General features: G+C 48.2%; 1 protein-coding gene across 2 annotated transcripts in view; it reads right to left on the bottom strand.

Moving 5' to 3' along the window:
- SPTBN5 (spectrin beta, non-erythrocytic 5) overlaps positions 1 to 26330 on the bottom strand; it is a 2054098-nt gene that overhangs the window by 1249061 nt on the left and 778707 nt on the right. For both annotated transcript variants that reach the window (XM_078659643.1, XM_078659644.1), the window contains exons 32-33: positions 5303 to 5417; positions 2784 to 2894 (exon numbers count right to left, since the gene is read on the bottom strand). In XM_078659643.1, coding sequence (XP_078515769.1) covers positions 2784 to 2894; positions 5303 to 5417 — 226 coding nt within the window. The remainder of the gene's footprint in view (positions 1 to 2783; positions 2895 to 5302; positions 5418 to 26330) is intronic.

Below are 26330 nucleotides of genomic sequence, written 5' to 3'. Positions count from 1 at the left end.
CGTAGCCCCCCTCACGGAGCTAACATCCAAGAACCAGCCGAAGAAAGTCAGCTGGACCTCCGCCTGCCAGGAGGCGTTCGAAACGCTGAAGGACGCCATGTGCACCGCCCCCATTCTACAGGCCCCCGACTACTCACGAGAGTTTGTAGTCCAGACGGACGCGTCCGAGCATGGCATCGGAGCGGTCCTGTCCCAGGTGAACGAGAGCGGCCTAGACCAACCCGTAGCATTCATTAGCCGGAGGCTACTCCCTCGAGAACAAAGGTGGAGCACCATCGAGCGGGAGGCCTTCGCGGTGGTTTGGGCCCTGAAGAAGCTGAGGCCCTACCTGTTCGGTACTCACTTCCGGGTCCAGACCGACCACCGACCCCTCCGGTGGCTAATGCAGATGAGAGGGGAGAATCCCAAATTGCTGCGCTGGTCCATCTCACTCCAGGGGATGGACTTCACTGTTGAGCACCGGCCTGGTGTTGGTCACGCCAACGCAGACGGCCTGTCCCGATTCTTCCGCCTCAGCGAAGAGAACCCCCAAGAGGATGGGTAGTTCTCCCCGCCTTCAGCTGGGGGGGACGCGTGTTGGACCCGGCCTCGTGGCGTGGCCCGTCTCTGTCCCTCAGAACCCTGCGAGCGTAGGCCTGCACCCTAAGCCCCTGCGCAGCGTCCCCGCAAGAATAGCCTGCACCCCGCAGCCTGGTCGTCTCACCCCCGATGAGCCCGAACCCCCGTAAACCCACGACCAGGCCGCATGTCCCCGTCCCGCTCCCGGCTCGGAGCGCCTAAAATTGCATGCCCCACAAGGCCCGGACGCCATCTTCCCTTCCCGACATCCCTGTCTCCCTGGGCCTAGCGTGACCCCGGCCCCAGCGAAACCCAGCCTCCATAGGCGCGCCAGTCCCGGCTGGGGGGTAAAGGGCTCCCGAGTGAGATAAGCCAGGGAGTTTCGATGGCACCTCCGGCCTCCCCTGAGGGGCTGGTATCTGTCACACCTTGGGCCCCCCCCGGTGGGCCAGTTTCGATCACCCCTCCGGCCTCCCCGAGGGCTGGCTCCAGACCCGCTGGGCGTCTGGGAATTCCCGGACCCATCTTTTCAAAGGGATCAAAGAGCCAACCGCCGGACCTCGCCAACAACCAGCCCCCAGGGCTTGAGACCTCCGCCTGCGAGGGTCCGGAGATCAAAGAGCAGAAGAACTATAACTGGGCCCGCCCGACAACTAGCGGGCAGTTGTATCTTGGACCTGAAGCCCTGCTGATCTGATCGCGGCTGACCCTAAGACGAACTCATCTGGAACCTCGGAGCCCTGCTGACGCTGTCGCGGCTCAAGTTGAACGGAACCATCGGAGCCCTGCTGACGCTGTCGCGGCTCAAGCTGAACTTGTAACCATCGGAGCCCTGCTGACGCTGTCGCGGCTCAAGCTGAACTTGTAACCATCGGAGCCCTGCTGACGCTGTCGCGGCTCAAGCTGAACTGAACCCTCCGAGCCCTGCTGACGCTGTCGCGGCTCCTCCCGAACCTCTCCAGACCGAGCCCTGCTGACCCCGTCGCGGCTCGAGGAATACTCTGGTCCGGCTGGACCATCGAGAGCACCATCACGACCGAGCCGACTCAACGGAGGTGAAGCAGCCAGTACGACCATCATCCCGTACCCCCTGGCTCGAGGATTGAGAGCTGTGCGTAGGGTACGCCCCGTACTGTCCCAGAGACTCAAAGACTGTCCCGCTTCCCCCCTTCCCGAATCCTCAAAGACTTTGTGGTCCCACGACCACGTTGTACATAAGAGTGCTTTCTTCGTTTCATTGCTATATAAAGAACTTGTTACTTTAACCCAACGGTGTAGTGTCTGTTCGTAGTGTGGTGTGAGCTCAGTGTGTACGATCCTAGACCCAAAGTCCTCCCCGGTGAGGACCTCACAATCAAGACTCGGCAAGTTCTGTGGGAGAGGTGGGTCCGGGTGTGGTCGGGTGAGCACAACCTGACCCTCGGGGATCGCCCCTTCCTACATTTATTTAATCTGATCTCTGTGATTTTCTGCTATTCTTGACACTTTAGTTAGCTGTTTCTGATTTATCTAAAATCGGTTTATTCATGATTTACTATGTGATACATTCAAACTGATGAATCCTGCAGCACCTGATAAACAGGAATATGTATTCTTGTTCTAAAAGGCTCAACTACCCTTACCCCCCCTCAAGGGGTAAGCCCTGGAAGTTGCCCCAGGTGAACCAGATATCCATGAATTATTTTTCACTGCATGTCTCTAGTACTGGGTAGATGGGAAAGTTTGGATCATGGGACAACATTATTACTTATGAGTTACTGATGGTATCCATTATCTCTTTACAGCTCCCTTGGTACCACAGCTGTCTGCCTCCGGATTCCTACAAGGGAGCCCATTGCACACTGTGTTAAATTACACAGCAGGGGCCCCCTAATGTTGTAATGAAGAGTATCTTCTCGTCACTCCTGAATTGCTTCCCCCATCCAAAACTATGGTCTGACATTGAACATTCTCTATAGCTTTTATGTGGTCGACAATAGATTGTGCAAGATCGAACTGATGATATAGGAGCAGAAAGGTGCATCTCTGATCCAAAACACTGTTGACTTCTCCAGGAGGTGCCAAAACAATCTCAAGTGGGAACTTCAGAGGGTAGCTAAACATACGTATTTGGAAAGAAACTGCAGACTATTTTTTGTAAAATGATCAAAACAATCATTAGGGTTAACTAGCTGTCTAGATAAGTAAGAAGGCCTAACACGGTAAATGTGACAATGATTGCATACCTGCTGCTCATTTCCACTCAACCCATGTTCCAACGTCTCATGTTTGCGAAGTTGGGACTGTACACCGCTCAGATCATTAGCAATGCCATCTGGAACACTCATGATCTTCTCCTGTTACAGAATGGAAGAATGTGGTAAATATGTACAAATCTAAAACATGGAGTTAGACCATACCTAAAGCAAACAAACAGATAACACTGCATATTTTCTAACACCACAGGTGTACAAGGTTTACCAATTAGGTTCAGAACATGTTACATTTTCAAGATAAGCACTTTGGATAAATTCACTTGCATTACATTTAGATGAGAAGTATTTATATATATATTGATATTGTGGTCTTTTCAATAGTGGTCAATGTATGCACCTAATTGATATTTGCCAGGTTGGAAACTTAACAATTCATCTGTCCATCCATTCCTAAGAGCAGCCCTTCGATTCTCAGCCCTTTGATGCGAAGGAGGTGGGGAAGAATTCCTGTGTCCTACATGGCTACTCGAGCCCTGGTAACCGCTCTGACCATTTTCAACAGCAGATCTAGCTCTTTAGCTCGAGAGGCCTCTTCCACAACTACATCGCTCTTAATGCTGCAGGGCAATAGGCTACCCATCACTGATGCTAACTCAAACAACTGCAATGCCTTAATTTCAATACATCAACAAGAAGCAGTAACACTGCTTCAGACCTCCTTTCTAATTCAGATATTCAGTTCCTGTCTGTGATTCACAAACACACTATCTTCCTTTCTCTCCTTGTGTACATGGTTAGGCCTTTGCTTCACTCAACAGCAGTGACCTGTTGTTCTTCCTTTTTCTATCAGAAGGGACCCTTTTCTCAAATTTCCCGCAAGCCACCTGAGCAGCATTCGTCCTTCTAAATGACTGTGTGAGAAATTACCTCTAACCTGATCTCTGTCTCCTTATAGTCCACTTGCTGTACTCTTCCATTCCAACAAGGAAAGCAAGGAAGCATGTCCTTACCCTCTGTGCACTAAGTTCCAAATGGATTCCATACCATTGCATATTATCTGCATTCCTACATGCTTAACCATATACAAACACTTGGTGACCAGTAGACATGGGCTCCTGCATGTCAACGTGCATGAGGTAATGAGAAAAGGCAAACCACTGCTCTGACTAGGTGTTCTCCTGAGGGATGGAGTAATTCACATAAGTACTAAGCACTGGTCCTTTTAGTGGGTTTTCACTTCCATTATATCATACTAGAGGCAAAGCAGAGCTTAAATCTCAATAACCAAACGTCTTGCTGTCAGTCCATTAATTAACAATTTGATTAACATGGAGGATGAGTAACCCATCACGTCTTGTGTTCTCTAAGCCTGCACTTGCTGTAGCATTGCTCTTCATTTCCAATGAGTTGAAGATGTGGTCCAGGAAAAACTAGAGTGTTACCATAATGCTCAGCATCCTTATCTACGCCCTCGTTGTGCTTTTACAGTAGTCCACATAATTCCCAAACTGGAATGATCCCTGAGATGACTGGGCCCAGGATCTTGCAAATTTCTCTCTTCTTGAAGTTAAGTATAGACCCTCTTTTTTCATCGTTTGTTGAGCTCAGGCTTCACACCCACTCTCCCCACTAGGAACTTACAGAATGCCTGACCCATATTGTCAAGCCCTCATTATCGCAGGGCACCAGTAGTCAATATACCACACTACATCAAGTTCAATCAATCTTGGGCCACAATATCTTCACCACTACATCGTGAACAATACATAAGTAAAGGAAAGAAATACAAACAAGGTAAGAGTAAGGGTAACTTAATTAAAAAGCTATAGGATTGGTATTTTAATTAAATAAATAAAAAAGAGTGCTGCTGCCCGCCTACTCCTGAGACAATGAATATCCCACAATTAATGGCAATGTAGTGTCCAACAATTCACTGTTTTTCGACACACTGATATACATGCTATGTAGTTGGTGCTATTTTAAATAAACTGGGTCACAGAACTCACACAACAAGATACACCCTTGGTATAATTTTAATTACACTCTTCCATTCCTCTTTTTATGCATCTGGCCTGCACACTTTGGCTGTTACAATTGCGCCAAAGGGTTCTGCTACATGACGAGGCTCATAGCTGGGATGAAAACACCCAATACTAGGCTACTTTCCACTCAAATGAATGTTGACTATGGACTATTAGTATTCTATTGGTGAGATTTCGACAATGGTTAAATCATGGATAGAAAAAGTAGAGTAATGCCCATCTTTGCTAAATAAAAACTAGTAGTTGCTCTGACATGTCCAATTACACACCTTAGCTAAATCTTCATATTAAGAGCTAGTAAAAATATCTTCTTCCTAGACCACTTTCAAATGCTTTACACTTCAGTTAACCCTTCTGTGGCAGCATCACCAATGAGCACACCTACCATGGTATCGTAAGTGTTCAAAAGCAGAATGCTGCTGGTGACTTTAAGGTGCTCTATTCATTCTGTTCACCTAAGTGAGCTTGATGGCTAAGAGATCCCGCAGCACTAAGAGTGAGTCTTACCTCGATTTGAGTAAGAGCCTCAGTCAAGTCCCAGTAGGACTTGTGGATCGCTTCGGCATCTTGCAGTCGATTTCCCCGTAAATTAGTCAGCTCCAGCAGCTGCTCCCAAGAGTTCCTAAAGCAAGAACAGGCAAGGGAGTAATAAATAAAATAGGATACACAAGCATGAAAGACACAGAAAAATAGATAAAGATAATGTTACAAAATGAAAGGGAACTCAAGAATGAGTGACAATTCCATCTGAATGTTGGATTCGATACATTCTGCGGCAGAGAACAGCTGCCACAGCTCTAGAGGAGTGTGATGGGAGCATTTATTCCACACATATAGGGCAAACCTATGTAATACAATATTAAAGAAGTATACAAATCACACACATACTTCTGTCAAGATAACTTACTACCATTTTATTCTACTCCACAAGGCTTTTTTTAAAAAGCCGTCGCTCAACCCACTTAGCACAGTGAACTACCACCCCATCTCCCTTCTACCCGGCCTGGCCAAGGTGTGCGAGAAGGTGGTGAACAGACAACTCACGGAGTTTGTTGAGAGAGGGCCTGCTGCATCCAGCCCAGACAGGGTTCAGAGTCTCCCACAGTACCGAGTCTGCCCTAGTGGAGGTTTCGGAGACAATTAGGGAGTGTCTGAACGCCGGCAGGAAGGCAACATTAATTCTGCTTGACCTGTCGGCGGCGTTCGACACTGTCCCTCACTCCCTCCTCCCCTCGCCTCTAACCGAGATCGGGGTGTCGGGTGCCGTTTGGGGCTGGCTCAGATCCTTCTTGGAAGGACGGGCTCAGCAGATATGGCTTCCACCGTCCTCTTCTTCTTCGAAGGCAGTGACCACCGGAGTCCCACAGGGGTCTTTCCTTAGCCCCCTCCTTTTTAACAGTTATGTCACACCTTTGGTGTACCTGGCAGAGGAACTTAGGGCTAAGATCATGGCCTACACAGATGACACCCGCTTATTTTCCCTTGGGATAAGAATGTGGACTCTTTTTCCTCTGCTCAACACTGTCTGTCCTCCATTTTTCATTGGCTAGCTGCCGCACAACTTAAGTGCAACGAAGATAAATCGGAGATTCTCCTATATGGAAAGATTCCCTCGAATTTTAGAGAAACTCTTTGGCCCACCGAGTTCTCTAGCCCCACTTCTACAGGGAAGCCTGCCAAGAACCTGGGGGTGTGGTTTGAGGAGAATCTTTCCTACGCTAAACAGATTAAGAAACTTGCTGGGACCTGCTTTGGCCTTTTGAAATCTTTGAGGAAGTTTCTCCCTCTCCTGCCTAGGGTGGCGAAAGAGTCTGTCATTTGCGCCCTAATTCTGTCTCGGCTGGACTACACCAATGCGGGCATCCAGGGCTATCTGTTAAAAAAACTCCAGGTGGTCCAAAATGTGGCAGCCAGACTCCTTCTTGAAATTCCCGCAAGGACTAGCATGAGACCCCACCTGCGTTCTCTGCATTGGCTTCCTGTAGAAGACCGGATAAAATGGTCATGGCCCATCATGCTCTTCATGGGCGTGACCCCATCTACCTGCAAAATCGCTTTGTCTTCTACACTCCAGCGCGATATCTGCGTTCCTTGTCCCAGTACCTCGCCCAGGTCCCCCGCTTTAAATGTCAGAGGCTTGGAGGCAGCTCTCTAGCTCGGAAAGTAGCTGTTGCCTGGAACGCTCTCCCTTTCGCCCTCCGGAACATTCAGGACCCGCTGATCTTCATGAAGAACCTGAAAACATATCTCTTTGCATACATCTCAGATGGTTGCCCCTCCCTGTTCCATGCCGGGACACTCTTGAGTATCTGTGTGCAATATAAATTAAATTAATATAACATAACATTTTGTCAGAAAAATTGCTACTGCGGGCCTTATTCAGAGTCCTGTATTAACACTGATTGAAGTGTTAACTTGAGTTGACGAAATTCATGGGTAAAACACTGCAAGATTCTGTGTTTTACAGCTTGGTGAGGGGAAAATGTGTGGCATTACTGTATTGGTCCCCATTCCAAGGTTCTTAAAATGAGTAAATACAGTACCCTGAGATATTGACAGGATGTCATATTACCCCTACCAAATAGCAGGGCATTCAGAAGAACCCTTATGCAGCTTATGGCACAATTCACAAAACTCTTGTCAGAAAACATGACGACCTACTTCTGCAGATGATTTCCTCTGTTTCTGGCAGATTTTCAATTTCCTGTGATTCACATACATCCCAGGGAGCGCAGTTAGAAATGTTGACCAGTTGTAAACTTATAGGAGTACTGCTTCCTCTCCTTAAGCATATATGTACGTCACAGTTACCAGATGGTTTTGAGCTACTTGGTGCAACTTAGGTGCGCAAAAGGAGCCTTGCTGATGATTGTAAATGCAACTTCCTAATTCAGTAAACCTAAATATGTGCAATTTACTGTTCACTAATTCATTAAATCTCACTTCGACACATTTGGGGAACAGTGGAGAGGAAATATCTAAAAAAAATTGTTCTTGCAGACTACTGTTTAGATTTATTTTTCACAACATAACCAAAATCACATTACATGGTATTTTAACACAATCCCAGTAAATCGACTTGAGGGAGAATGTGTCCGGCGTACACCCTCAATATCGAATCCAGAATATCGCGGACAAAATATTGAATCATAAATATCGAAATTAAAGTATAGATTTTCTATACCTAATTCCACATATTTGTACCTTGGCGATATATACCTCTTCAAGGTATGCAGATGTGACGGTTGGGGATTAAAACTTCCCTAAATGCACTAACCTTTCAATATTTTACTCCTCTGTATTCTGTTCATGATATTCCGGTTTGTTGATATTCTTGGGCTTGATTTTAAGTAGTACAATTATAGCAGAACTTTAGGCTGAGCAAGCTTGGATGAAACATAAAAACTAATTCCATGTATTTTTAGATCTCCTAATTTACTTTCTGCGTAAGGACGAGAGAACTTTCAGAAGATATATTTATATGAATTATTCAATTTCACTGTACGTCTTCGATGATTATTGTCTCTGCAGTGTGACACCCATCCTCGGAGAGGGTGACAAGCTTTGGAAATGCTGAAATGCTCGAATGGCCCACGGACTTACAGTTTGTAAACATCACTCCTGACAGCCCAGTATACAGTAAATGTTCTCAAATCACCACTCAGCGTGTGAGTGTACAGTATGTCTGGACATTTGCAGCAGTCAAAGGTCGAGCGAGCATTACAGGGCCAGATGATACCTGCTAAGCTGAGGCGGTCTGACATCTGGCCTACTTTGAAAAGTGACCCTTTTTTACATGGGCAGATTAAAATAAACTCTACCCGTGGGCTCAGAGAGGGAGAGGGAGTGGGAGGAGAGAGCAAAAAAAGAGACGGTGAGAGAGAGAGCGAAAGAGCCACAGAGGAAGGCGAAAGATTCGGGAAGGGTGAGAAAGGGAGAATAAGAGAGGGCAAAAAGAGATGAGATAAGAGAGACAAAATGAAGAAGAGCAACAGAAAAAGGTAGAGAAAGAGAGAGGGACGAGGAGAGCGTGAGAATTGATACGGTGAGATGGCGAGAGAGAGAACGGGAAAGAGAGAAAGACAGCAAGTAGGTGTGGGGCGTAATAGTTGGCGGTCTAGTGGTCGCTGTCCTGCCATCCACCACATCCGCAGGCCAGGCGTGGCCTGCGGGGAGTTAAAAAATGGAAGATGGCCGCTCGGGGCATGTCACTTCCGACTATACGACCGGTGTGGTTATTGCGTGCTCCCACCCCCTCGCTAACCCAGGAAGCCCAGCAGAGGCCTGTGTACCCCCCAGGACCGGCACATGACACTGGCGACGAGCGGAGGGGGCCCAACCCTCGCTCGAACCTCGCCCTGCACAGGAGAACGTCTGTCTCCCGTACGCGGCACCGCATCGGTGCGCCGCGTGTAGCCTGAGCTACCGCATGTCCGTGGTGCTCACGTGAGCGCCCCCCTGCATCTCCGGTGGCCGTGTTTGAAGTAACGAGCCCCCCTGCCGACAGGAAGATTACTGGCTGCCGGCACATTGAAGTGCCCGAGTCGGGCTGTCCGCGAAGATTCACGCCCTGCCTCCTCACGCTGCCTTTGATCTTTGGCCTGGCGCCTGAGCTGCTGTGGGGCCTCACCAAAACTGCCTGCCTCTGCCGTAGTGAGCTGCCCTGCCCCTCCTGCTGCCCCCGCAAGCATTGGGCATTGCAAAGGAGGAAGAATAAGAGGAAAAAGAAAAATAATAAGTCATCAAGCGTTGGCAACTAAAAGGGCCAAAAAGTCATCAAGCATTGGCAACTCCTAAAAATTTTTTTTTAAAAAGAAGGAACAATTAAAAAGGACAGAAAGAGAAAGGGACTGCACAGACGGTGTACCAAGACAGCCCACAAGCCAAGTAAGTAGACTGTGAGCAGCCAAGTACTGGAGTACCAGGGAGTGGGAGAACACTGCGACACAGGACATAGCACCATGTGCAACACCCGACGCCATTTTGTTCTTTATTCTACCCAGAACGTTCCAGTACACTCACTGCCAGGCACCATGGTGGACAACAATAATGCCGCTGCACCATCCCGCGTCCCCTTCCAGCACGCAGCATCTGGGGTCCTACCCCCTTTCAGTGAACTGGAAGATCCCGCGACAGGCTCCCCCCGGTGGAGGACATTGATAGAACGCCTCGACAACTACTTTGTCGCGACCAGGTAGACAACGAGGAGGTAAAAGAGGTCCATGCTACTACACTACGCCGGTGATGAAATCTTCAAACTCTTCAAGCACCTGCCCAACACAGGGGCGGGGAACGACTACAACACGGCAGTGACTGCGCTAAACAGCCACTTTAACCCGCAACTAAACCCGGATTTTGAGGTTTTTAAACTCAGACAAGCCCGCCAGTGGGAAGGAGAATCCATGGACTCGTTCTACGCACGACTTCGAGAGCTGGCCAGCCCGTGCACAGACGAAGACCAGCCGAAAGAAATCAGGAGACAGCTAATCCAGGGGTGCCGCGACAAGACCCTGAGAGGCCTCATACTGCGCAAGCCAAGAATCACACTGGAAGACATACTGATACTGGCCAGATCTCAATACTTGTCCGCAGCCAGAGCGAACTAAATGGATCAAACCCTGACCAAGCCCCATGCCAAGCCAGTCTCCATCAAGACAGAGCGAGCCGATGCCGTAAGGACTAAGCCCAGGGGAAATATGTACAGAGGGCCGAAAGGAGAAGTCCCCAAGTCAAGATGCAGATACTGTGGCCACGAGCCGCATGCGGCTAAAGACTGTCCCGCCCAAGGGTAAACCTGAACAAATTGCGGAATACCCAATCAAATCAAATCAAATCAAATACAACTTTATTCGGATAAGGGAACTTATCCATAAAAGTACAAACGAATCAAAGCAATTGTACAGAATAAAAAACAACAAATTCCTAAGATTAGTGCAGATAAGACAAAGTAAATAGGGACTAAATTAATACATTAAAAAAGAAATCTATCCTTAAAACACAAAAAAAAGAAAGGATACTAAGCATGATATGATTTCTAAAACTTGTTACACAGTGGTGTAAACAATACTTTAAATGTAAAATTAATCATAATCTTTTCGGAATTTAATGCATGATTTTAAAAAACAGAGTATAGGGACAATTGAAAATGCTGTGTCCAAACATTGTAAGGCTTGGAGCGCCAGACGGCATTGGCGCAATCCCATGTATTTTACTAAAGGTAAAATCCAATTTCTCCAAAGGGTGGTCATAGAGACTGCAGAAGAACATTACATGGAGAACCGTTTGCTCTGACTGCCCATCGCAAGGACAGGTGGAGAGATTTGCGGACCAATCGTTAGTCTTGGGGAAAGTCACTAAGCGGTGGAAAATGCTGAAACGAAACCGGGTCAGCAAGAATTTGTCGTAATATGAGATAGATGTTAGCAGTAAATAAGGCTGAATCCCCCAAGAGCATTGTACTGCTAAGAGATGGACGTTAGTCGGCTTAGAAATCTCTCTTACCATTCGGAGCTCACGCAGGTGGGATAAACATACATTTTTCAGAGTGGCTCGAGATATGCCCACGATGGTTTTGGGATGAGTAAAATAGGACTCTAAATTTAAATCAGTCAAAAATTTTGAAACATAATCCAGCCATGTTATGCTCTTCCATCTTTCTAGGGCAAGGCAGTCGATAATCAAAGAGCGAGTAAGCTTACATTCATCTGTATGCCATATACGCTGCCACAGTAGGATCGGTTGGATGGCAATGATGTCAGATATATAGTCCATACCTAGTTCCACGTGGCAGCCGTAGATCGGGGAGCTTTTGGGGACCGCTAGAAGACACCTTAGAAAACAGTTTTCCACCTTTTGAATACATGCGGTGGCAGTAAAACCCCATATTCCTGCTCCATATAGCGCTACTGAGGAGCATTTAGCGTGATAAATCTGGAGCAGTTCGCGTGCCGGACGCTGGCCTAAATTCCGGGCAAACGTTGACAGGGCCGTTACTGTTCTAAGGAATGACAGTTTTCTGCTTTGAATAGCTGGTCGCCAGTTTTGGTTATTATCGATCATAATTCCCAGATAAGGGTATGTTTTTGTGCAATCTAACTTGGTGTTGTTTATATACATACCCTTTGTATGACTAGTGGCTTTCCCAACATGCATAATGGAGGTTTTCTTATTATTAACCTTTAGATCTAGGCTTTCCATGAATTGGCAATATCTGTTGACCAGCAATTGTAGTTGGCAGGGAGTCCGCGCATAGAGCAGAGCTGGAATAGGACGACGGCCAATCATGGGGAGATCCTGACTGCCCTCTAGCATTGCCACCTCCAGACCATTTGTGCACAGGTTAAAAAGGAAGGGAGCCAGTACACAGCCCTGTCTGACTCCCTTCACCACGTCAAAAGACCTGGTTAACTCCCCCCCGTGCCATAGCGGATTTTGGCTGATGCTCCTGAGTAGAGGTCTTGCAGGAAGCGGATTAAAGGGGGGTCTACGCCTATTTTAATAAGGATCCATCCTGCTCGTCGAACATGGAGAATTACTCCATTTAGATTAGGAGGTAATGGCCTGTGGGTTCGAAACCAGTACATAGTCTTGTTCTTTCAGGTTTGATAATTTTCGAACCTTCCATCAGATATTTCAGGGACCCCGGTTAACACTATGACGTAGGGGTCCACCTCGGGGGGAAGATTAATTTGCCTACGCCTATCAGTGTTCTGTCTTATCGCTGATGAAGGAGGAATAGAGCGGTCATCAGGTGATTTGATGTTAGGTGCTACTCTTTTGTCGCGTTTGCTCTCACTTGATTTTGGGTTTCCGCCAGCTTGAGTCTCTCTCGCTATTATTTTAGTATGTTCCCCTGTTGGTTTTGAGATTTGAGTTCTCACAGGGTTATGGTTATGCTGAGTAGTGGGTTTTGAAACTATCTGGGGAGTGGCTATAGAAGATGGTATGGACGTTATTACAGGGTTTGGTTGATCTTTGGGTACAAGCTTTTTCTCTACCAATATCTGCTCTATAGTACCCAGTTGTGTAGCTATTCTCTTAAGTCTCTCGACTACAGGGAGTAACAGTGACTTGAATACATTTTCCAGTGGACCCATGTTATCGGCGATAACTAGATCATTCAGTTTGGGAATGGGGGAATTACAAAGTCAGGAGTTGTAGGTATGTGTGGGGCAAGGCTGTTTTTCTTCCCAAAACTTAGGTGAGTATTCCTGCTCTTGTTGGTCTGAACTGGCTGATTACTTAAACCCTTTCTCCTTCGCTTTTTTAGTGGCTGACCTCGGATTTGGGGGGCGTTTAAGGTTGGTTTTGGAATTTGGACAGACTCTGCCTGAGGTGATGATATTTCCAGTAGTGCATCAAATACAGTGTTATGGGTGCTACCTGGTTGCGGAGATAAGGTGTCGGGCAGGATCTGTACATCAGAGTTAGAAATAGAGTTACGCTGGGTTGTTAAGGCGCTTATGGTTCTATCATTGGAATCTGCCGAGGTGGAGGTTATGTCCCGAAAGAGAAGTGGAATGCTCTCGTTTAGGGGTACCTCATGCCCCTCGCGCTCATAAATCGTGGCTGGTGAGGGAGGGGGTGAAACAGCATGTTGTATGCCTCCGAGGGATGATCGCTTGGTTTTACATAGTTCCACAGAGCGGCGTCTCGCAGAGCGTCGCTCAGAGAGAGCAAGTTCTCGGTCAGCTGCTGATGTCGAGCGGATGACAAAATTAACAAGCGTACCTTGTTTTTCACCACCAGGTATCGATGGTTTGTCCTTAGTGGATGACATCCTCAGTATCTATCCGTGGGATAAAAAAGGGGGGTGGCCCAGCCCAGACTCCTCAGGCCTCTGAGGGCCACAGAGGGCCCGCCCTTTGCCCGGGCTTAGCCCGGCGTCCCGCTCGCGTCCCGCGAAGCGGAGTGTTGGGAGCCTCTGTAGCGCCTCCTGGCGCTCTGGTGACGTGAGCAGCCTGTGCCCGCCGCAGGGGTTGGAGGGAGAGCGAGTTCTCCGCTCGGCGGCCGCGGTGATGGTGAAGGCGGCGGGAGGACTCGTGCAGCAGCGTGACGGTAGGATTATGCCCAGGAAGTAAATGGTGGAGACCAGTGACCCTCGCAGGATTTACCCAATCATTTTGCATCGGTCTGTAGGAGGCGTAACAGACACCGAGAAGTCCGAGGGCAAAATACCCTAACGAGAGCCGTTCGGCAGCTGTCGGTAACAGACACTGTGCCACCTGATCAAGCACAGAGAAGACCCGCGAGGCACCTACCAAACATTGAGGACTCCTCAGAAGACGACAATGAAGAGGTATAATCGTGTCTTTTACAAGGGAGCTCAAGCAACGCCGCCGACCACAGCCCACGTGCATCGTGCAGGTCGCGGGAACTGAAGTGAAAGCAGTTATTGACACCGGAGCGACGGTGAATGTCATGGGCCTACAACAATACCGAAGCCTACGCCCTCGCCCTCCAGTGGTACCATCCAAAACGAGGATCTACGCATATGGAGTAGACACGCCCCTACCACTGAAAGGAAAGATCTCGGTACCTATCAAGGCAGACGACCTTGAGGTGATGGCCATAATCCACGTCATCGACAGGGAAGCAGACACCCTTCTGAGCAGCCACACTGCTGAAGATCTGAAGCTAATCGCCTTCGCGAGGCGGATCCGGACGAATCAGGTAGAGGAGCTCCTGGGGCACTTCCCCGAGCTGTTCAAAGGCCTTGGGTACATCAAGTGTGACCCCATCAAGCTACACATTGACAAGTCGGTCACCCCGGTTGCCCTGCGACACAGGACAGTTCCTTTCCACCTGCGACCACTCGTCGAGAAGGAGCTGGAAGCCTTAGAAGAACAAGGGGCCATTGAAAAGATAACAGGTCCGACGCCATGAGTATCCCCGATGGTCATCGCGGAAAAGCCCAAACAGCCGGGAGCCATACGACTTTTCATCAATATGCGACTGCCCAATAAAGCGATTAAAAGAGAATGTCACATAACACCAACAATGGACAACAACATTGCGGATGTCAACGGATCCAAGTGGTTCTCGAAAATTGACTTGAATGCAGGATATCACCAACCACCCCTGTCAGAGGAGAGCAGGTTCATCACCACCTTCATCACCCACCTAGGGCTCAGGAGGTACAAGTGTTTGAATTTTGGGATCTCCTCGGCAGCCGAGGTTTTCCAGAACACCATACAGGAACTACTGTCGGGGTTGCCAGGAGTATTGAACGTGAGCGATGATATCCTCATTCACTCCGCAACAGCTGCAGACCACCACAAACACCTCTGCGACACATTGAAACGCCTCAGCGAGCACAGAGCCACCCTACATAAGGACAAGTGCCAATTCTTCCACCCCTTCCTCGAGTTCTTCAGCTATGTATTCAACCAGGAAGGCATACAGGTAGACCAGAGGAAGTCGCAAGCCATCAAGGATGCCCCCGCACCGAGGACACCCTGGAGCGTGCGCCAAGCCAGTGGGCGCCCTGTTGTTTGCCAGTAAGTGCTCACCTCCACAGAAGCAAGGTATGCCCAAATCGAGCGCAAAGCGCTTGCGATCAAGTGGGCCTGCAGTCACTTCCATCTGTACCTCCACGGCCATCCGTTCACGATGGTCACCGACCATCAGCCACTGGTCCCTCTCTTCAAGGAACCACACCGCATCCACCCCCGCGGATCGAACGCTGGGCTGTCCAGCTACAACCATATGAGATGGAGGTGGTGTACTGCCCAGGGTCCAAGAACCAAGCAGATTCCTCTCACGACACCCAGTTCAGCCTGAGAAACGGGAAGAAGAGGACGACGTCGAAGAGTATACCCACCTAGTAGCCCAAGCATCATGCCCCCAGAGCATGTCCCTACATGAGGTACGAGAGGCGGCTGCCACGGATGCCGTCTATACCCGGATACTAGCCGCCGTGCAACAAGGTTCGTGGATGGACTACCTACACCAGTCCAATTCATGGACCCAGTAAGATTGCGAGACCCTAACAAAAATGTGGCGGGTCCGTCATGAACTGAGCGCCACCGGCAGTGGTATCCTGCTGAGAGGACCCCGTCTGGTGATCCCGCAGACTCTAAAGCAATGGGCCGTTCAACTAGCCCATGGAGGACACCAGGGCATAACCAAGATGAAGGCGCGGATGCGAGAGAAAGTCTGGTTTCCAGAACTCGAGAACATGGTAGAGGAATATGTTCGACGGTGCTCATTGTGCCAATTAGGAAGCGGCCCAGAGAAACCTCTCCCGATCATCACAGAAAGCCTGCACTGTCCCATGGTCCAAAGTAAGTGTGGATTTTGGAAGCTTCCCAGGAGGGAAACACACCCTTGTCATCGTAGATGCCTACTCCAAGTATCCCGTAGTAGAGCCCGTCATGTCGACGGCCTTCAACCATGTCGGACCAGTATTGGAGAAAATATTCGCCATGTTTGGTTTCCCTAAAGAGGTACGCAGTGACAACGGTCCCCCGTTCCAAGTGGCCGAATTTGCTACATTCCTCCAACAACGAGGCATATCGCATCGCCGCATCACCCCACAATGGCCCCAAGCTAACGGGGACGTTGAACGCTTCATGCGAACTCTGAACAAAATGTTCCGTATAGCGGTGGTGGAGCAAGTAGACCCTGAACGGAGGCTCCATGAATTCTTTAGAGAGTACCGAAGCACCCCTCACTGTACCACTCAGCGAAGCCAGTGGGCCCTCATGCTCCATGGCCCCGGCCGTGACCTGCTCCCCACCTGTCCGGGATGGTCACCACCTCAACTGGACGTCGAGGAAGTACAAGAGAGGAGGGTGTGACAGAACCAGGACGCAAGTGTTCGATACCGAGCCACCCAGCAAAGTTTTAGCCAAGGGGAGACAGTCATCCTACGGAGCCGGCGTCAGGGAGAAGAATTCCAAACAGCCTACGAGCCGGGCACCTGGAAGGTCACCGCCAATCACGGCTCCATGGTAAGGGCGCGCAGAGGAGCAGAGGAAGTGTCCCAAAATATCTTGTGGTTCAAAGAAGTCCCACCAGAACACCACCAGGAGACTGCCAGCAGTCCCCCAAGTCAGGGCTTTAAGTGGGCCGGGTCTCAAGGGGTCTGAGCACCGGCAGTTTTTTTCAGGGGGCCTCGAAACGGGTCTCTATCGGGCTCTGTTTTGAGCCCTGGCACAGGCGGTCCGTTTTTTCCCCCGACTTGGAAAAAAGTGCCAGGGTGCCAGAGCCCGATAGAGACCCGTTTTTAGTCAGCCTTCACATCGATGTGCGCTGCCCACACTGCTTACTTCTCAACTAGTGGAGGAGTTATGACATGACGTCATGCAAGGTGAGCTGTAGGGGAAGGGAAATCCTTAAAGAGAGTCATTTTCTCACTGGATTTCCCTTCTCTTTTTTAAACTGCAGGAGCAGCAACATTGTGTTAGGGTCACCAGGGCTATAAGTGGAAGTGTTTTCAATATTATATGTAACACGTCATAGTTGCAACTTATTTATCTTATGCAACTAATAACCATTGACAAAGCCAATAGTCCTGACTTGTTGTAGGTATGATGTTACTTGTTGTATCTTATATCTGGATGCAATGACAGAAACTGCAAAATACATGTTGGGCGGCACACTATGCTAAGCACCGACTTTGAACATAAGTGTTTTAAAGCCACGCCCCTAATTACACTGGCCACGCCCCTTTGAGGACCCCTCAGTTTTTTCATCCCACTTAAAGCCCTGCCCCAAGTGTTGTGGCCACGGGCGAACCTGAAGAACGGGCGGATGACTCAGTGAATGATCCAGTTGGGGAAGCCCCAGCGCTAAGCCCCTCACCACAACGCGGGGTTTGCCTCAGTGACTCTGGCCGGAGCGGAGCGGGATGGCAGACTGGCACCCAAAGATACAGCCTGAGGCCCAACCCCCACCCGAGCCAGCGGCTGAGAGACTATGCCTGCTGAAGACCTGGATCTCACCAGCTGAGACTCACGCAAGTACCGCAGTCATGGGCTGGACTGAATGTTGATATGTGATTTTGTATAAATATGTGGAGAAAATGTTTTGACAAAAGACCTGAGTTGGATACGGATGTAATAGTTGGCGGTCTAGTGGTCGCTGTCCTGCCATCCACCACATCCGCAGGACAGGCGTGGCCTGCAGGGAGTTAATAAATGGAAGGCGGCCCCTCGGGGTATGTCACTTCCGACCATACCACCGGCGTGATTATTGTGTGATTGCTAGCGCGTTCCCACCCCCGCGCTAGCCCAGTCGAGGCCTGTGTACACCCCAGGACCGGCACACGACATGGGGGAGAGATATAATGAGAGGGAGTGACGGGTGTGGGGAGCGAGAATGGGGAAAGGTGATGGGAACGGGTGTGCGAAAGATGGAGAAAAAGAGAGAGAGGATTGAGATGAGAAGTGGGGAACCAGAGAGGGGAGGGAGGTGAAGTGGGAGAGAAAGGGTTGAGAGGGAGGGAGGTGAAGAGTAAGAAGGGGCTCACAGGGATGGAGATGAAGCGGGGAGATAGAAAGAGAGGGGGCAAGAGTGAGGGAAAGAGAGATGGGGGCGGTGAAAGGACATGAAGGGTGAAAGAGACTAAGAGGGCTTATTTCTGTGAATGTGCTGAATGAGCTCAAGAGATTTGCGGAGAGTGAGCGAGGGCTGATACAAACAACAACCGTTTTTAATGCACGTAATGTGTACGAGTGAATGGCGCCCTCTGAACTCTAAATGCAGATTTTTCTGTGGGTCCCTGGCGTAACAAATGCCCCCGCAGCCCCTGCAGTGCGGGGGGGCCTCGGGGCTCCTGGGGCCCCCTAAGCGCACTGTATACTTACTCACTGGCTGGGTCCGTCTGAACTCTGCGACCTAGTGTTAAAGTTAACTCGTCGCTCAATGCGCTGAATAGCACGGGTTTTCCAGAGCAATAAAAACAACATTCCATCCCAGCCCCCTTCTCTCCATTTACCAACTGGAAGAAAATAATATTTTTAAAGGGAGTGGATAGACTGACAGCAGAGCTTGTGATGCACCGGAGCAAGTGTGGGGGCTTCTGCAACAGTAATCGAAAGTATGTTTCGGTTTATGTCTGCTGCTGTATTGCCAAACAGACAATTCTAATTCTATCACTTCACCTACTGACAAGGAATACAGTGTATAATTGGACTCTCTGACAAACTGCACGTCCAGGAGGCGGGGTGACATTAATGTTTGAAATATATTGGTGCCTTGCTGAATTTCATTATATTTTAATGTGATGATGCAAACCGCGAACATTTTATTTAATAAGAGCAAAGTCCTCATTTTGAGAGGAAAAAGCCTAACACCTTCCTGATTTTTACTACCGGTGCCCTACGCCCAATACCAACTGATGTTTTGGAGAATGTGTGACTTTCACACCAGCGTGTATGAAATGATGACAACCACCCTTCCGCCAGTGCCACCAAGAAATTAAGGGGCAGATTTACTACTTCTGGCCATCAAGTTCAAGAAGTCTTTATTCGATTAGTTCATCATAAAAGACATAAAAACAATATATACATGTAAAACAGCTAAAACAAGTATTAAATCAATTATAGCTAATCAGCTTCTTGTACAAATATGCAAAACTTTACAGAGGGACTCATGTACAACCATAGGTCAGCAGGTTACAGGATACTAGGCAGTCACCAGATGGTTATTTTTAATAAGCCTGCTTCTAAGCACCCAGGCCCACCCAAGGAATTTAGCAACCCCAACAACAAGAAGGGAGTCCAGGTTGGTTTTTAACAATCTAGTTGCTTCCACAGCCGATCTGGTACCTAAAAGTCTACAAACCGGTCTTAGCCATTTGGCTCTGGGGGCAAAATATAGCGGGCACACGTACAAAAAGTGGTTCAGGCTTTCCCCGGTACCTTGACACTTAGGACAAAACCCCGACCTTTCTGTTCCCCACTTTTTGGTACACTCCCCAATGGGAAGTGAACCGCATCTGAATTGAAAAAATAATTTGCGGTCCAGGGGTTTAGTTATCATATCCCAGTACCCTTCTAGCTTGGGCGCGTCCTTATGTACAATGTACAGTCCAGTGAGACTGCTTGAGCTCGATTTCAAATACATGTTGTGAATCACCCAATCCCAATAACATTTTTTAAGTTCCTTTTTAGAGGGGAAAGTAGCTGACTCAGGCGAGGACCACAGATCGCCATGACCCAAAGCGAGTAAGGTAGCCTTGAGGTCTCTGAACCATCCAATGTTTATGGCACCAGAGCTATTTTTGACCTCCAAGCATGCTTCAGCATAATGATGGAGTTCTGGTGTTGTCCACAGACGGCGCCAGAATGTTAGTGGACGGAGTCTTGCTTGGTCCTCCACCGAGTGGCACCCAAAGTCATAAAGAAGGGGAATTAGTGGGGTCGACTGTGGCAGACCTGTAGACATTCTTAAGAATTTATTTTGGGCATGTTTTAGTGGATCCAAGTTGCTACCACCCCATAGTTCCGCACCATACAGGACTGCTGATAGAACCTTACCACCGTAAATCTTAATAAGCGGAGACATCGGCCTCGTAAATGACCCTTTATGTTCCTTGATCAGTGCCCCGCCCAACTGTTGGTGTTTCAAGGTCATGAGCTCGATCTGATGGGTCCAGCTCAAAGTGTCACTGAAGGTAACTCCCAGGTAGGTGAAGTGCTTTGTTTGCTCCAGGGGGGTATCCCCCATGGAAACCCTGGCGTTTATTTGTTTGTGCCCCCTTAAAACCATAAATTTGGTTTTGGACACGTTCACCTCCAGCTCATGTTCGCTGCAGAAACTCTCGAACCTTGACAGTGCCTTTTGCAGACCCTGTCTGGTTCGTGATATCAAGAGAGTATCGTCAGCGAACATGAGCAGGGGGATTCGCATACCAGCCAAACTTGGGGCTTCCGTGGAAAAGTTGTCATAGTATTTGGTGACCCCGTTAATATATAGGGAAAACAAGGTAGGTGCCATGACACAGCCTTGCCTGACACCTTTAGCCACTGGAAATTTCTCCGTCACCTCACCCGGTTTTCCCCAGCGCACATAAGCAAAGGTCTGGGCATGAAGGTTCACAATAAGACGTACCAATATGGGGGGCATACCCATATCCAATAGGGATTTCCATAAACCTGCCCTCGGGACCAGGTCAAACGCTGACCTAAGATCCACGAAGGCCGCGTACAGGTTGCCTTTACCCAGGGTAACTGTCTTCCAATGCAAAAGCATAAATCGGAATGCCTGATCCAAGGTGCTCACGTGGGATCGAAACCCAGCTTGAAGAGGGGTGAGGATATCGTACTCCTCTATCCATGCCTGGATCCTAGTGAGCACAGGACGGGTTGTGATCTTCTGTACCGCGTCTATTAGACTGATCGGCCGGTAGTTGGATGGAACCGACCGATCGCCCTTCTTAAAGATAGGCAATATTTCAGCACCAGCCCAAGAATCGGGTACTCTGGCATCCGCTGCCAATGCATTTACTAAACGCACCAGGTATGGAACCCAGAGGTCATGATCCTCCAGAAATATATCCGCTGGGATACAGTCTGGACCAGGTGCTTTTCCCCTGGGGATGACTTTCAGAACTGCTTCGACTTCTTTAGCCGAAAACACAAGAGTGTCAAGAGATAAAGGCCAGCTAATAGAAACAAACGCTGTGTTGCGACATCTAAATTGTTCCACAAAGTGGGACACCCATTTTTGTGGTTCAACAGAAGCGGGGCTTGGGCGATCATCATGTGAGCTACCCCACCTAAGGATGTGCCAGAACTGCTGTAAGTTCCTGGAGCCGCAGGCCTCGGCTAGAGATGTCCATCGCTCATCATCCCAAGCAGCTTTGGCATGACGTTTGGCTTCATTAAAAGCCTTCCTACTTGCTTTGATTAGGGCAGGGTTCTTTGATTTTAAAGCCTTAAACAGAGCTGCATGGGACTTTCTGCAGGCTTCATTAAACCAGTTTAGTGGTTTCTTGCCCTTCCCTCTCCCTTTGTTTGCAACATACTTAACAAACAAAGATTTTAGGGACAAAAACAGGCTGGCATGAATAGCTGTGATATCAGAGTTCTGTATATCGCACTTTTCCATTTCTACCAGGGAGTTTGAGACCAGAGCTCTGATCTTTTTGCGTGCTTCCACGTCTACCGAAACCTTTGGCCAGCGCACCCTCCTCATGTCGTTCGTAAGTACTACCGCCTCCTGAACAGGATTAGGCTGTCGTACATCCATCCCTACAAAACTAAAATCCTTCAATTCTGCCACCAAGGGTTCATGGTCACTTTCTTGGCGTGGTTTAACAGTCATATCCAAAACCACAGGCCACATTTTCATATCTACTAAAATGTAGTCAATGCGACTACTGTGTCTACCATTAAAAAAAGTGTGATTACCCACCCTGTCCGAGCTGGTACGACCATTGAGTGCTCGAAGCCCCCAGTTCAAACAAAGACCTTTAATATATTTAGCTGCTTGAGACCATTTATTAATCGGGGGCATTTCAAGTTGTGGGATCCCCCAGGTCAGGTCCTCTGCTTCGGTTAATAGACCTTCATCTTTACTTAATGGTTCAAAGCAGGTGTTAAGGTCACCCATCACCACTACATGTCCAGAAACAATGGTGGAGCTTAAAAAATCATCTAAACGAATAAGGGTGTGTGAAACTCTGCCCCCCGTCAATCCCCTAGCATATACATTAATCAACATTATATCCAGCCCACTGCATGTTCGAATGCTAACTATCAATAAGTCGGGACAATCAATAAAAATTTCTTTGGCAGTTACACCTGCAGCTTGGCGAACCCATGTTGTGAGGCCGCCCATAGCCCGACCTCTTAAACCTTTGGTCGCGGGTTTGTTAAAATTCAGGAAACCTTGGAGATACACTGGAAGAATTGCCCAAGTCTCCTGAAAACACCAAATATCTCCTTGAGAGATGAACTCAACCCAATCAGGAATGCATAAACGAGATTCTATACCTGCGATATTCCAACAACCCATAACAGTACCCTTGTTGTACACTTGCTCAGACAGGTTAGTAATCTCAATAGGGTAGGAATCGTTAGACTGGGGAGAGAGTGCTTCAGGCACAGAGGCAGCCAAACTCATACCTGGCATTATCATACCCGCTGGCCCGGCCTGAGAACATGGCTCTGGGTTTACCCCCACTGTAGTAATGCTCATTGAAGGCAAAAGGGTTAAAGCCATGTCCAGTGTGCCTATCTCCACTGGGTTAGCCGTGCCCCCCTCCGTACAGTTACAGGGTTGTTCGACAAAACTTCCAGTAATGATTGATGAATTAAACAGATCAACCCCCCCTCCCATATAATCAGAGTTAGATTCATCATCCCTTATCGACACTACTGGTCCATCATTTGTTGATAACCCTGATAGGGGGTCATATAGGTTCCTCAACGGTATGCTCCAGTGGTCTTTGGGATTTAGGCTAGAAGGATGATGATATGCTGGGTAAAAGTTAGGGAGCTGTTGAACCTGAGGAAAGACATGGGTGAAAGGAACTATGGGGTACAGAGGATTATGTGGAACAGGATAATTCGGTAAGACTGGGGGGCCAGGAGGTTGGGGTTTAATTTTAGCCCAGCCTGGTGTTTGAGGGGGGCAATTGTAGCTAGATTGAGTGTAGGAACGGTACCGTTCCTCCGGGTTAATTTGGGGTCCATGAAAGCTAGATGTAAAGTTGGACCATTTGAGGAGGCTTTTGGTGTTTTTAACATGGTGTTGTTCACTTGGATTAATCAGGGTCTCAGGATAAAAATAACTAAGATTCCTGGTGGAAACCCCTCCCTCTTGTTTTCCTACAAACCAATCTGAGATGTGGGATACTACTCTGTTGTCCCTAAAATTGATAATCACTATATCTCCAGCTATATCCTTTGGGCGAACCCCCACCCATTGACATCTTCTGACCGAAACAATGTCCCCATTAAGATGTGCAGGAAGGGGTCTATTTGTCTTTAGCCAAAAGATGACTTTATTTTTTAGGCTTTCATTGTTTTCCCGATCCCCTTCCGAGACTGGTGGCACACCCGTCATAACAATAACAAAATTCATGGAATCCGGTGGTAAATCCACATTGTGCCTCTTTGATGGGGGTTTGTGGGGATTACTAGTAGATGACTTCTGGCGCATCTCTGCTAATCAGCAGGTATGCGCCAGAAGAGTTGCAAGGCATCTGCTCACCCGAGCGCCCCCACTGATGCGCCGCAATTAGAATGCGGCGCACCTTGGTGCACGGATGGGCAGATGCTTGTCGCATCCCCGGCGGAAAGGCGGTGCATTGCTGGAGTTGCGTCGCAAGTGCGACGCAGCTCCAGCAAGGCTCCGGTGCGACTATGGCTAACATGCTGCATCAATCCTTACGCCTGCTTCAAGCAGGTGCAGGGTTTGGACGCAGCTTAGCCGTAAAAGTGACTAAGTGAAATCTTGGAGATTTCACTCAGCCACTTTTGCGAGGCATGCCTGCACCGAACCGCCCCCCCCCCCCCTCTGCTGGCACACCCACATGTGACGCAGGGCTTTACAACGTGACGCATCTCCCTAGATGCGTCACGTTGTAGATGCCCCACAGCAAGACGCTGGCTTTGCGCCGCCGCTGTGTCACAAAAGTGACGCAACGGCAGCACAAATGTGGCGTAAGTGGCTTGTAAATCTGCCCCTCAGTGTATACTTTAAGTGGGTGGGGATGCGTGACAGCAGAAAATGGTGTTTAAAAGTGGGAGGGTTGGGTACCAATCGAAACAATGTTTTGAACAATGTGTGCAACAAACACGAATAGTCAACTCTTAGTAACAAGTACACAATTATTTTATGTGTCTTATTGCTGACAAAATTATGTGTAAGGGATGTGGATTTCTGCCCAGATGTGATTTAAAGTATGTTTGGCTTATTTGTGGCTATGGATAACCCTCACTGACAAAAAAATAAAATAATAATTAAGTAAGAGAGTAGTCTGACGAAAGAATGTGAACATTTCAGGGATTTCAACAATCGATTTGAAATTATCTCTGCTTTCACCCAACACTCCCCATACGCAGGTACCCACCAAAATGGTGTTTTATAATCTGAGTAGTGGTGTTTGCAGGTACTTGAAGAACACGTCACATAACCTTGCGTTGCCACGGAATGCCCCACGTTGCTCATTGCCATCAGCAAGGTAGACCATATAGTACAAGGTGCATGCACCAGCAGCGGGCGCAGAGGTCTGAAAGGCCGACTGAGAAAAAAAGGCTTAAAATACAACAAATAAATAGCTAAATAAAGCAAGACATAGTGGTCTTAAAGTGGCCAGATTAGTTGTATTCACACTCACACACTTTAGCACCACTTTACAAAGTTTGCCAGTGAAGCACTACTTTTGTTTTCTCGTCTTTCTTTCAACGGCATTGTTTTCCTTAGTTGGGGACGCGCAGGATTCCTGAAGGGACTGCAATACCTAGTTAATGGGTAGAGTGGAAAACGTTTAATGTGTTCATTATAAGCTGCTTTCCTTATTTTAGTTTATCTGCGTACAGGGATGTGGTCTTTATAAACCAAACTGCTTACGTTTTTTTTTAAGTATATAAGCAATGGACATTAAAACAGTTCAATTCTAGGTCCAATAGCCATTTCCTTCACTTTTCAAGCAAAAACACTCATTGATTTCTGAATAATGAGTGTAAAAGCATTAATGTAACCAAGTTGTTCCTTCTTACATTTCACATGCTTTACTTAATTTTGCATTTCCTATGAATATTTGCTTTTTCCAGGATGTTGTTACTTTTTTTCTGGCAGCATATTACTTTTGTCTAGTGCATTATTTGAATTGAGTCGCATCCAGGTATTTATAGCACAGCATGATTTGGTTGTAGCTGAAGGCCATGCTAGTTTCTCTCAGTGAGCAGTCTGGTGTTCAGTGGGGGAGAGTATGTGGCACTATGGCCACAGCTGCCAATTTTGGCACTGGGGAACCAGGTTCAGCCTTCATGGCCAGTCCACCAGAACACTCTCCTGAGGGAGCACATTCCCATGCTAGACCTTAGAAGGCCCCGCAAGACCTTAGAAGCACTGGTATCTTAGTACAAGCAGGTTGACCCTAGTGCTGACAAGTGTGCGTTAACTGTGAAGGCCTGTCCACCACAATCCATACTGAAGTTCAACTTCAGTCTTGCGGGCAGGCCTACGACGCAGCACACCCTAGAGCAACAGTGACTGTCACTGAGGTCACAGAACCCTTGAAACCAGTCCGCCTTACCCAGTGGTACCTCCATTGGCCTAGTTACTGCAGTAGTAGTGCAACTCACCAAGGATCAGCAATGCAGGATTTGCACACACACCAAACTATGTTTGAAAACTTTACTGTCTCTCTGCTTCATGCACAAGCACTTTTAACATGTGCTGACTGCTTTGGGGCCACTGGAATTACCCAGCTACGGGGGACAAAATGATGCCGCAGTGTTTACTAAATTATGCAGCAAACAAATGGCTGCAGCGTAATGCGGTATATTTTCTGATACTTTATTATTTTGACTTTTTACACATACTGTATGTGCAAAGATTTTGCCTCATTACT

Source organism: Lissotriton helveticus, chromosome 9 (genome assembly GCF_964261635.1).
Source record: "Lissotriton helveticus chromosome 9, aLisHel1.1, whole genome shotgun sequence".
Lineage (NCBI taxonomy): Eukaryota > Metazoa > Chordata > Amphibia > Caudata > Salamandridae > Lissotriton > Lissotriton helveticus.
The sequence above is the reverse complement of the archived record's forward strand: the minus strand, read 5'-3'. Positions and strand labels throughout refer to the sequence as shown.